Source organism: Microtus ochrogaster, unplaced genomic scaffold (assembly GCF_000317375.1).
Source record: "Microtus ochrogaster isolate Prairie Vole_2 unplaced genomic scaffold, MicOch1.0 UNK74, whole genome shotgun sequence".
Lineage (NCBI taxonomy): Eukaryota > Metazoa > Chordata > Mammalia > Rodentia > Cricetidae > Microtus > Microtus ochrogaster.
Window position 1 is genome coordinate 742,040 of NW_004949172.1, and position 12,666 is coordinate 754,705.

Sequence of the window (12,666 nt, forward strand, 5' to 3'; positions counted from 1 at the left end):
TCTTCTTCTTCTTCTTCTTCTTCTTCTTCTTCTTCTTTTTGAGACAGGGTTTCTCTGGGTAGCCTTGGCTATCCTAGGACTCACTCTGTAGACCAGGCTGACCTCAAACTCAAGAGATCCACCTGCCTTTGTCTCCTGAGTGCTGGGATTAAAGGCATGTGCCTGGCCCTAATAATTTATTTTTATTTTATGTGTACTACTGTTTTGCCTGCATGTCTGTACACCACCTGCATGCAGTGACCTCAAGAAGCCAGAAGGGGGCATCAGATTCCCTGGAACTGGAGTTACAGACGCTTGTGAACCACCAAGTGGGTGCCGGGAATCCAACCCTGGTCCTCCGCAAGAGCAGCCAGTGCTCATAACCACTGAACCATCTCTTCGGTCTCCTTTGTGTGGGATGGTTTCATGTATCCCAGGTTGGGCTTAAACTCTGTAGCTGAGAATGGACTTCTGATGCCCCTGCCTCCCTCCCAGGTGTGGGGTGAACGGTCTGTGCAGCTGCCTGCTGGGTAACCAAGCACCTACTGGCTGAGCTACGCTTCCATTCTCCTTCCACCCTTCCCCGGGACTCCCGTGGGCTTGTCACCTGCTCTAAACGCCCCCTACTTCCCCACACAGCCCCACAGATCCCTTCAGGTAGAGTTCCATCAGCGGCTGTCAGTGCCAGCTCGGTGTGCACCCCCCCCCCGCCTTCCCCCCTACCCCAGAGAGCAGCAGGCTCCCCGCACACTCCAGACAGCAGCAGACCAGCCTTGCCATCTAGTAGTACCCTTAGCGAAGACTTGCCTAAAGTTGGAACTGCAGGGGTTAAAGGCATTTGCTGCTCCTCCAGACAACCTGAGTTTGATTCCAGCATCCACTCCCAGTGTCTCACAACTGCGAGTTAATTCCAGTTTGTGTGTGTGTGTGTGTGTGTGTGTGTATATAGGAGGGAAGGGCGAGTGAGCACTGTTCATAGGTAGTGTCATTTGTGTGTGCTACATACACATTAGCGAAGATCATAGAGTAGGAGGGGGTCTGGGGATGGGGCACGCTCTCAGCAGTGGGGGTGGGGAGGACTTTCATCCTTCCCCACCTTCCCGTCACTCACAGGGGTACTCGTGCTGTCCTTCCGTCGCTCAGGAATCTCTGCCTTGTTGGGGTTGTGGGCACTGCTGACCATGGGGCTGGAGGGGGGCAGTCCCCGACTCCCGCTCCCGGCTGCACTGCAGCTTGCTTTCCGACCCGGCAGCCGCTCTTCTTTAAGCTCCGTCTCCCCGGTGCTGGTTGGGCTGCGCTTCGGGTGCAGCGGGGCAGGGGACGGGCCACCTGGTGCAGGGATGGGATCAGTTAGAGCTGAGGTCACCAGAGACACAAGAGGGGGCACTTCATAATAGCTGCACTTTCTTTTGTTTTCCTTTTGAGGGGGTAGGTTTTTTTTCAAGACAAGGTTTCTCTGTATATCCCTGGCTGTCCTGGAACTCAGAGATCCTCTTGCTTCTGCCTTACGTGCTGGGATTAAAGGTATGTGCCACCAAGGCCCGGCTGGCTACAGTTGCTAATGGTGAAGTATTTTGACATCACTGTCTGCCTCAGGCGGATCTCTGTGAGTTTCAGGTCATTCTGGTCAGTCAGCTCTACACAGAGAGCTCCAGGCTAGCCACAGCTACATAGTGAAACCTTAGTTCAAAAGTAAATTGTTGGTAACAGTGATAGTGTCTAGAACCACTTGGGGAGTCCAGCCAGGGACAGTCTAGTTTGCCTGTGGAAGTGTCAATGTGTGTGTCTGTCTGTGAGGTCATTAGGTTAATTAGGATGGGAAACCCCGCCCACCTGGCGGCACAAGGCCCCACGAGGGGACTGAATTGTGTAAGAGCAGAAGAAGTGTGTTGAGCACTAACACCCACGCCCACAGTCACTGCTCTGGGATCCTGACTGGACACAAGGTGACCAGCTCCTGCAGCTGTGACATCCCCACCAGGACAGATTGTAACCCTGAGCTAAATACAGCCTTTCTACCTTAGACTGCTTTCCCGAGGATACTTTTCCCACAGCAAAGAAACTAAGTTTCAGATTTCCATGGACTGCCATGCACCACATCGTTGTGGAGAGACAAGAAGGCAGGCTCTCAGCAGTGCATTGTGAAAATGTTCTGTGCTCTAGCTACAGAGCGCCCATCCCCACTAGACTTAAAAAAAAAACAAAACCAAAAAACTATTTATTATGCATAGTGTTCTGCCTGCATGTATGCATGCAAGCCAGAAGAGGGCGCCAGATCGCATTATGTGAGCTCCCATGTGGGTGCTGGGAATTGAACTCAGGACCTCTGGTAGAGCAGCCAGTGCTTTTAACCTCTGAGCCACTTCTCTGCCCTCTAACTAAATTCTTATCAAAGCTCTGTCTATGATTAATGGGCTAGGTTCCCGTTTGGACCATACTCTGTGAGAGGACAAGGAAAAGATAAGGTGAGGTGAAGACTAACTCAGGAAAACAAGGAGGCAAGAAAGATTATTATTATCAGTTGCTTGGGTCAGCATGTTTTTCTAAGATGCCAGCCTTTTCTGAGCCCACCTCTGGACCCATGTTTGTGAGAGAGGATCTCAGGCGGCCCAGGTTTGATTCCCAGCACCCACATGGCACCTAGCATTCCTCCCCTCTTAAGCCGGGTGATGTAGCCCGCTTGTCATCCCACCACCTGGAAGGCTGAGGCAGGAGGATGGTGAATTTGAGGCTGGCCGGGATTATCTAGTGAGATTCACAACTCGTCACAAAAATCTATTTTCCCGGCATCTGTAGTTGCTTGTGATTGACAGTCCAGGCTGGGCTGGACTTCCGGAGCGGGGCACTCACAGAAGTCGCTGTGCCGGCGTTGGCGGTGGTAGGTGGAGGACGAAGCTCGCTGTCCTTTGTTGTGGCTGCTGCCTTTGCTGGAACTTGTCCCGTTGGTGGTGTCGCTGGGCGCCCGCACCCGTGCCAGGGCCAGCCCTGGGGCACCCCGGTCCCCACCCTCCTACAAGAGAAAACACAAACGACACCTCAGCCCTCTGTCCGAGCTGCCGACCCCGAGTCCCTCCACCCCAGGCCTGAGGCCCCACGACCTCTGACCTCAGTCTTCCTGCCCAGCAGGAGGTAGGTGGCGGTCACCTCGTTGTACTTCTGGCTGGTCAAGGCCTCTTTGATTTCTTCCCGTGTGTAGCCCATACCCACCATCACCTCTGGGAGATGGACGGAGAGAAGAGTCAGTCTCCTTCCCCAGGCCGTCCCTTCCACCCGTCTCTCAACAGTGTCTGCTCCTCTCCCCTCTTCCAGGGGCATAGGAATTTTTTGGGAAGAATATTCCTTCCTTAATGGGTTCAGTTTGCTAACCCCCACCTGTTCCTACCCAGAGTAGGTGTGTGACCCAGGTCGGACCAATCATTGTCCAAACCACAAAGACACAATGGTTAGGTCAACACATGCACACCACCAAGTTTTGACAAATCAAAACCACTAGACCACACTGATAGCTTCAGAAGTCATATAATAGGCACTCTTCCACTGAACCATGCCCCCATCCCCTCACTGGGGAATTCTAGGCAGGGGCTCTACCACTGAGCCACACCCCAACCTTGAAGTATTAGTATTAACAGTGGTATTTTCTATGGTTTGCAATCATAAAAGCTGACTATGTGGTCATGCTCCTATGGTGGTCTATTTCTTTTTTTTTAATTTATTTATTCTTATTTAATGTGCATTGGTGGTCTGCCTACATGTATCTCTGTGTGAGGGTGTCAGATCTTGGGGTTACAGACAGTTGTGAGCTGCCATGTGGGTGCTGGGAATTGAACCCAGGTCCTTTGGAAGATCAGTCAGTGCTTTTAACCTGTGAGCCATTGCCCAAGCCCCCCTGGTGGTCCATTTCTTTAGCAATGAAACAGAAGGTTCTTGATCTATCTATCTATCTATCTATCTATCTATCTATCTATCTATCTATCTATCTATCTATCTATCTACCTATCTAAATATCCAGGCTGGCCTTCAGGTTGTTATATAGGTAAGGATGACCCAAGTATTTGGATTGCAGGCACACACCACCATGCTGGGTTATCAGTGGCTTATTTTTATTTATTTACCTACTTATTTTATGTGCATGGATGCTGTGTCTGTATGTATATCTGTGTACACCTCAATGCCTGGTGCTCTAGGGGGCTAGAAGAAAACACTGGGTCCACTGGGACTGTTACCACGTGGGTGCTGGGAATTAAACCTGGGTCCTCTGGAAGAGCAGCCAGTGCCAATCTCTCCAGCCCCAGCGATTTGTTTTCTGACCTTCATAGTCAAAGCCAGGCACTGAAGTGAGCATGTATGTAGATCAACTCCTTCCTCTATATGTTCAGTGCTGAGCTGACTTGTGTGAACACTGCCATTTCCTAGGTAAGGACTAGACGCACAGAGAGGGCAACACTTGGGGTTTACACAGCTTGAACGCGCTGCAGGAATATTACATTCCTCAACTGCTGCCCCTCGCTCAGCGATGAGCTGTGGCAAGACGCTACCCAGCAAGAGAGGCGGCGATGGCAGCCTTGGCTCTGCAGCACTGCACCCGAGCCGCCGGTGGAACCTGCTTCCTTGACACTCACCAATTCTTTTGGTGTCTCCGAAGTCCTCCTCGGGCTCCGTGTATGGCTTCAGCTCCTCACCCTCATAGCCAATGTTGATCCATTTGTCTTTCATGATTTGCTGAGGGCAAGGGAGATCAGTGTCAGAAGGGACCAGAAATGTGACATAAGTGGGACTCCCCACAGTCTACCACCCCCAAACTAGGGCTTGTTGAGGCTTAGCCAGCTATTCCACCCCCACCCCCAAGTCTTCCCTACCACCCTCCTCCGCATCATCTGGGTCCCCAGAACCCTGTAATCATCCTAGGAGTTCATTAGCTTAATTACTGACGTGGGGGGGGGACCCGCCCAAGGGCCTCCTCTCTGCTGTCTCTCTCCCCTTAGAGCTGGGGCCCAGCCCCAGGCAGGATGGATGGAGCCATAGGGATCAGGAGATGGGAAGGGGCCCAGAGGGCATGGGGCTGAGGCTCACCTCTAGGGTACAGCGTTTTGCAGGGTTCAGCACCAGAAATCTCCGCAGAATGCTCTCGCAGTCTGTAGACATGTAAAAGGGGACTCGGTACTTTCCTCTGAGGACACGCTCCCGCAGCTCCTGGGAGGACAGGATAGGAGAAGGCACGCTAGCCTCCATAGACAGGGCTCACCCCTCAGCCCCCCATTCCACCTCATTCCATCTCTGCAGACAAGGCTCACCCCTCATCCCCCCCATTCCACCTCATCCCATCTCTGCAGACAAGGCTCACCCCTCATCCCCCCCATTCCACCTCATCCCATCTCTGCAGACAAGGCTCACCCCTCATCCCCCCCACTCCACCTTACCCCACCTCTGTAGACAGGGCTCACCCCTCATCCCACCTCTGCAAACCACCTGCTCCCCACCCTCATGCCCAGACCTCTGGGAGAAGTTCCAGCCCAATCAGTAAGGGAAGCTTAGCTCCACTCTCCTGGCTACACTCTCATCTGTGAGATGGGGGCACCTGAAAAGCAGGAATTTAAAAGTCCTCCCCAACTTCAAGATGGAGTCTCACAGAGCAAGCCTCAAACCCTGCACTTCTGAGCTTCCCCCCATCTCAAGAATGCGGGGCCACAGGTGTGCCATGTTCAGCTTATGTAGCGCTATGCACCTTGATGGGCAGTCAGCTGAGCCGCATGCCCAGGCCCTGAGCAGTTTCTAGGTCGAATTTTTTTATTAAAAAAAAAATTTCTGAAGCAGGGCCATGGTGGGGCACGCCTTTAATCTTTAAACAGAGACAGGAGGAACTCTGTGAGTTCAAGGTCAGCTTGGTCTACAGAGTGAGTTCCAGGACAGCCAGGGCTATTACAGAGATAAACACCCTGTCTCAAAAAATTCATGACAGGGTTTTGCTATATAGCTCTGGCTCTCTCCCAAGTGCTGGAATTGAATGTTTCACTATACCCAGCCTTAAGTCTAATTTTGATTTTTCCCCTTCAGATTCTGGAGACAGAATCTCACGCAGTCCAGGCTGGCCTCAAACCTATTGTATAGGCAAGGACGATCCTGTCTCTGGCGTGCTGGGGTTACAGGCATAAGGAAACACATTCCCTTGATGCAGCGGTGGGAATTGAACTTAGGGCTTCCTGTGAGTTAGGCAAGTACTCATTCAAAAAAGGTAGAGGTTCAGTCATAGAGGGAACAGCACGTGAAGACCAGGCTTACACTGGGAAGGGACCCCGCCACTGTCCTCACCTAGTACCCGTCTCCCACACAGCCATACTGTTAATGTGCATTATTCTGGGGTTTGAGAAAAAGAATCTTATTCTATAGATGAGGCTAGCCATGAACTCACAACACTCCTGCCCCAGTCCCCCAAACATCCCATTCTACCGCATTCAAAGGGATACTCTTTTGTTTGGTTTTTGGTTTGTTTTTGTTTTGATTTTTGTTTTTCTTTTTGGTTTTTTAGAGACAGGGTTTCTCAATAGTTATGAAACCAGTCCTGGAAACTGCTTTGTAGACCTCGATCTCACAGAGATCAGTCTGTGTCTGTGTTTATCTGGGCATGTGTGTGCAGTGCCCACAGCAGCCAGAAGAGGATGTTCGATCTTCCTTGGTTCTGGAAATACAACTTGGGTCTCTAGGAGAGCAGTGAGTGCTCTCAGCCTCTGGGCCACCTCTCCAGGGACTTGCCTGAGGGATTCATAAAGAACATGACAGAGCCATGAAGATGGTTCAGTGGCCAAGAGCTTGTCAGCATCTGTGCGGATAGGGATTTCAATCCCTAAATCCCACCAAAACGCCAGATGCACATGGCGGACGCCTTGTCCATCTAGCCTTGAAGACAGAGAACGGGTCACCAGAGCAAGCGGGCCAGCGAGAGCAGCCACACCAGAGAGCTCCGTGTGTGACTAAGAGATGCAGCCTCACGGAGCAGTGTGAGGAAGAAAACCTGAGAAGAACCAAAAAAAAAAAAAACCTGAGCTGGATCTCCACAGCATCCGCAGGACAGGAGATGGGTTTGGTGGCTGATGGTGATTGCTGCTTTTTCAGAGGACTTAAGTTTGGTTCCTAGAACCCACACGGGGCAGTTCATACCTTCCTTTGGTGACTCTAGTTCCAGGGGATCTAACACCCCCTCTGGCCTCTGTCGGCACCCACACAAATGTGAGCAAACACAACAGGGCATGAAAAGGGCCTGGGGCAGCTGAGCTGTTAGCCTGAGCCTTTGAAAAGGTCTTGGCTTTATATCTAAACTTTTCTTCTCTGTGCTCAGGGACCCCTCAAGCACATGTAGCTTTGCCTCAACAAGGGAGAGGGAGGGCTGCTGTTACGGAGTCTTGGACGAAAGGAGGGGCTGACTGAGGGACAAAGGGCTCAGCTCTTTATGCTGGGACAAAAAGTTAAAACAGTTCCTGCCCACATGCTCTCCTGCAGTGGCCAATCCTCCCTGGCACAGGGAGTTGCTGAGGAATTCCTCCAGAAACTACTCAACAGGGGACATAAGACCAACTAGACTGAGGGACACTCTGAAAATCACTGACCTGAAGCCAATCACAAGTCAGATCACTTAGTACCCCAGAGAAGGGTTAGGGTCATGGCTCAGTGGTAAAGCCCCTGCCTAGAATACCCCAGTGAGGGGCTGAGGTTTGTGGCTCAGTGGTGGAGCCCCTGCCTAGAATCCCCAGTGAGGGGCTGGGGCGTGGCTCAGTGATAGAGCCCCTGCCTAGAATCCCCCAGTGAGGGGCTGGGGTGTGGCTCAGTATTCCTCAGACAAATGATTTCTAACTGTGGCTAGTAGGATGAGGATCAGCACTGTTTCAATGTTGCATTTCCTGTGTGTGACCAGCCACAGGAAAATGTCCATAGTCTGAGGAGATAACTGCTTCAGCCTTGAAGGACAGAGGGACACAGTGTCTACAATGAACTGTCCAGCAGGCCATCAATAATGACATGGCTACGTGCGTATGCAGTGACAGCAGCAGCCCTCGGCTGGATGTCAGCCAGCATGGCCCTCCTGAAAAGGACTGGCCGTCTCTATTCTCTCTTTGCAGCTTTTCTGTATCTTGGCAATGTTTCAAAGCAAAACTTCAAAGGGGGCAAAAAAAAAAAAAAAAACCTTCAAATCAATCTGATGACACCCTCCCCACAGTTCCAGTAACTTCTAGTTATCTGGGTTCCTCCCTAGAACCGGGCAGCAACTGATAAAGATTTTCTATTTTGCTCATTCCTTTTGTTTCTGCCGAGATCCACTGTAGAAATGTCCAGTAAACTAAGATGAAATCTTTTTGTGCACCTTTTGTTTTTTGTGGTGCTGAGGGAGCAACCCAGGGCTTCCTGAACCGGCTACAGCCTCAGCTCCCTTGGACTTCTGTTGAGACAGTGTGTCACTAGGATGCAGGCCAGCCCCTGCCTCAGCCTCTTCGGGGCTAGAATGACAGGCATATCCCATGCTATACAATGTTACAACAAAAACCATTTGTAAAAGCACAACTCTGAGGAGTTGTAGAGTGTCTGCTGAGCACAAAATCATCACCACTAATAATTTCAGGGTATTTTTTTTTTATCATTTTAAAAGAAGCCCTATAAAAGTGGCTCAGTGGTAGAGCCCCTGCCTAGAATCCCCCAGTGAGGGGCTGGGGCGTGGCTCAGGGGTAGAGCCCCTGCCTAGAATCCCCCAGTGAGGGGCTGGGGTCTGGCCCAGTGGTAGAGCCCCTGCCTAGAATCCCCCAGTGAGGGCTGGGGCGTGGCTCAGGGGTAGAGTACTTGACCCTCAGTTCCATCCTAGAACACAGCAAACCTCCGAGCCCTTTAGCTGCTCTCCCCTCCCCCATCCTGACCTTAGGCATCCACCACTCCGCTCCCACTTTATATGGACTTCCCTATTCTGCGTATTGCACAGAAATGAAACCCCGCCCTGGCCTCTGTCACTGCTCTTGAGGCTCACCCCTCCTGCCACATTTCTGCCTGTCACACACAGTAGATCTGAAAAGCCTTAGATGGGGCATGACCCAAAAGTTTCTAATATTTGTTTTTCGCCAGAGCTGGCCAAGACTAGAACCCAAATCCACCAGCTGAGCAACTCACAGCTTGATCCCCAATATCACTGGTCCCATGGGCTGGCCTGTAGGCAGGTACCCAAGTCACCCCTGCCCCTGCCCGCCCTGTCCCTGGCACCTTAAGGTTGTGCCCATCGAAGGGCAGGGAACCGCTGACCAGCGTGTAGAGGATGACGCCCAGGCTCCAGATGTCCACCTCTGGCCCATCGTACTTCTTGCCCTGGAAGAGCTCTGGGGCAGCATACGGGGGGCTCCCACAGAACGTGTCCAGCTTTGACCCCAGCGTGAACTCATTGCTGAAGCCAAAGTCGGCGATTTTGATGTTGGCCTCGGCATCCAGCAACAGGTTCTCAGCCTGAGAGGGAAGAGGAGGCCAGCGGATCAAGACAGAGGTTCACTCTGAGCCTGGCTGAGCTAACTGGCCCTGCTCCTGCCTCTGACTCCACAAGGCTGGGATTACAGGCACGAGTCACCACACCCAGTGTAAGTGCGCTGGTTAATACAGCCTGTGGTTCTGGCAACACTAGGTAATCGCTCTTCAGACTGAGCCGTGCCCGCAGCCTGGTCACATTTTCTTTCCTGACATCTGAGGCGCAGCAGTCCAGCCTTCACCTTAGTTCTGATGGCCTTGGATGAGGCCGCCACCAGCAGGACCTGGGAAACCACTCTGGTCAATTCCAGTCTCCTCCACTAGGTGGCGAGCAACCTCCAGATTAATTCTCATCAACCTAGCAGGTGATGCCGGCAAAGTGCCTGCCTCACAGAGCAAGCATCCAGTCACAGACAGAACAAGTATTCAAAGCCATTCCACAGTGGGCTTCATGTCTGCAAGCGGGCCTCCTTTTTGTGTTGTTGAGACAGAGTCTATGTGGTTCAAGGTGGCTTTGACCTCACTATGTAGCCAAGGCTACCCTCCCAAGTGCCCTGCCTCCTTCTCCCGAGAGCTGGAATTATAGGTGAGATCCACCAAACCCAACTTCCTCCAGAGTTTTTTTTTTTTTTGGTTGTTGTTGTTGTTGTTGTTAACTATTTTGATACAGGGTCTCACAGAGCTGAGGCTGGCCTTAAACTCTGTTGATCCCTTTTTGCCCCCTGTGGGTGAACCTGAACACAGGACCTTGCAAGTGTCAAACAAAACACTCTATTACAAACTGAGTTCATAACCCTTGACCTTGAACTCCTCCTGCCTCTGCCCCCAGTGTTCTGGAGCTAGCCCCAGGGTTTCTGGTCTTGTTTTTTTTTATTATTGTATGCACGTGACTGGAGAGTGGGATGGGAAGTGTACAAGACCTGTGGAGGTCAAAGGTTAACTGCAGGGTTAGTTCTCTCTCCTTCCAGCACTTGGGTACCTGGGGATTGAAGGGCTGATGGGCGGGCATCTTTATCCACTAGGCCACCTCTGGACCCTCCCCCAGGGTCTTCAGACTTCAGAGTTTGTCTTTAAAGCCCTAGTGCTCAGTCCAGCACATGGTAGGTGCTGACGAAGGGTGACCCAGACGGGCTTGCATAGAGCCTACCAGACTATCAGGCCTTAGATTTCTGTGTTCTTTGATTGGGGGTCTGAGGAAAAGCCAGAGAGGCTGCCAGGCTTGGCTGCAGCAGGAGGCTGGGCCCTAGGGGTCCCTTTCCCATGCCCTGGTGCTGGCGCTGTGGCCTCTCTGTCACCCTAAGATCCCAAGACTCTGTGGAATTGAAAGCCGAGTTCTCACAGACGCCAGCGGACAGAAGAAGGAACAATGTCAGAGGCACCTCAAAGCCCCGAAGGCCGAATACTGATACCTTATCTCACCCGCCCTTCTGAGACCAGACCAGGACACTTGGTCCCAGTCCTCCCACCTCACAAAGGCCTGGGAAAGAACCCTGGGGACTGGGTGGCAGCCGGGGAGCATGAGGCATGGCTGGCAGGGCTGGGGTGCCTGGTCACGGTGGGAGGGGCTTACCTTCAGGTCCCTGTGTACAATGTTCTTCTGGTGACAGTAGTGCACGGCAGACACGATCTGCAGTAAAAGACAGTCGGCAGCGCTGAAGCCACCACTGTGGCTGACCGCCATACCCGGTACACCCCCCTAGGGCCTCAGTCAGGTCAGAGAACAGGGGACCCAGGCAAACTCCAGCACCTGACACCTGAAATTCAGTCAGATCACAAGCGTGCGCGGCACGCGCGCGCGCACACACACACACACACACACACACACACACAAGTCTATGGGACTAGGCCATGTGTGGAAACTCCCCAAGTGCCCCTGTTGGAAACAGGTGTGTGGGCCCAACTCACTAGGGCTACCATCCTCACCCCAAAAGGCAGCCCCTGATGGAGGTCCTGCCCTATACAAAGGGCGTTCTCGAGCTTCACTCGCAGGTCACACGGGCTGACACGCCTGTGTGTCTCACACCTGTACTGGATCTCTGCACCCTGAGTCTGTACCTCACATCTGCGCATCCAGATGTGACTTCTGGTGTGTCCTCTCCCTCCATATACACTCTCACCCACCAATGTTCACACCCCGACTTGTGCCCTTCATGGAATCTTCCACACCAGGGCACTGCATGACACACCCAACACAGCACCTGCAGGCCCTGCTGCCCTGAAGCCCACTCCCACCCTGCCCTCCAATGCATGCAGCTATCACACACCCACACACGCACCTCATAAAGGGCCCACAGACCTTTCTGTGTGTCTTCTGTGAGACTGTGTGTGTTTCTGCACGCTCACACGCATGTGAGTGTGTGTGTGCATGAGTGTGGAGGCCAGAGGTGGACATGGGGTCTTCGTTGTTCTCCACATTATTTACTGGGCAAAGGTGTCTCTCTGGCTGAACCCAGAGCCTGCCAATCAAACTAGTGCAGTTCCCCAGCCACAGTGAGCCTGTCTGTCTCCTGAGTGCTGGGATGGAGGTTAGCCACCATGTCCACCCCTCCTGTCCACCCCACTCTGGTCTGTGGCTGGCTCACCAGTGCTGCACCTGCTGAGCCAGCTCCCCAGCCTTTCTCTCACAACAGGGTCCCGTGCAGCCCAGGCTAGCCTCGAGGTGAGGTGGCTGAGGATGACCTTGAGCTCCTGATCCTCTGCCGCCACCCTGAGTGCTGGGACACCCCAGCTCTCCCATCCATATTCTGATACTTTTCCCATCCTTCCACCCTCACCCCAGGCCTGCACATCCACACACCTGTATACCCACGCTCATTACCAGCTTCCCTGGGTCCCCAAAAGCTTCTTCCCACCGAGCCCCTGCACACCCCATCCCTGTGCACAGGCATCTGCAGAGTGCCCTCCTTGGTCCTCACTCAGACCTTCCTCCCAGGAGCTTGTCTCACCTGTCGGAACTTGGCCCGAGCCTCCTTCTCCTTCATGCGGCCGTGCGACACGAGGTAGTCGAACACTTCTCCTGCAGATGAAGGGGAAGAGGGGTCAGAGCTGGAGCCAGATGGCATGAGGGTAGGGTATGGGGTGCAGAAGGGTGCAAAAACAGGACATGGGGTATAGACAGTGTGTGAGAGCAGGGCGTGGGGTGCAGGGTCTGTGAGAGTAGAGTGTGGGGTGCAGGGGTGTGGGAGCAGGGCGTAGGGTGCAGGG

General features: G+C 52.9%; 1 protein-coding gene across 2 annotated transcripts in view; it reads right to left on the reverse strand.

The window, feature by feature from the left end:
* Nucleotides 1–12,666, reverse strand: part of Mark4 (microtubule affinity regulating kinase 4) — a 30,828-nt gene that overhangs the window by 7,259 nt on the left and 10,903 nt on the right. For both annotated transcript variants that reach the window (XM_005370291.2, XM_005370292.3), the window contains exons 6-13: nt 12,408–12,478; nt 11,033–11,089; nt 9,211–9,447; nt 5,050–5,169; nt 4,599–4,698; nt 3,085–3,194; nt 2,830–2,989; nt 1,091–1,308 (exon numbers count right to left, since the gene is read on the reverse strand). In XM_005370291.2, coding sequence (XP_005370348.1) covers nt 1,091–1,308; nt 2,830–2,989; nt 3,085–3,194; nt 4,599–4,698; nt 5,050–5,169; nt 9,211–9,447; nt 11,033–11,089; nt 12,408–12,478 — 1,073 coding nt within the window. The remainder of the gene's footprint in view (nt 1–1,090; nt 1,309–2,829; nt 2,990–3,084; nt 3,195–4,598; nt 4,699–5,049; nt 5,170–9,210; nt 9,448–11,032; nt 11,090–12,407; nt 12,479–12,666) is intronic.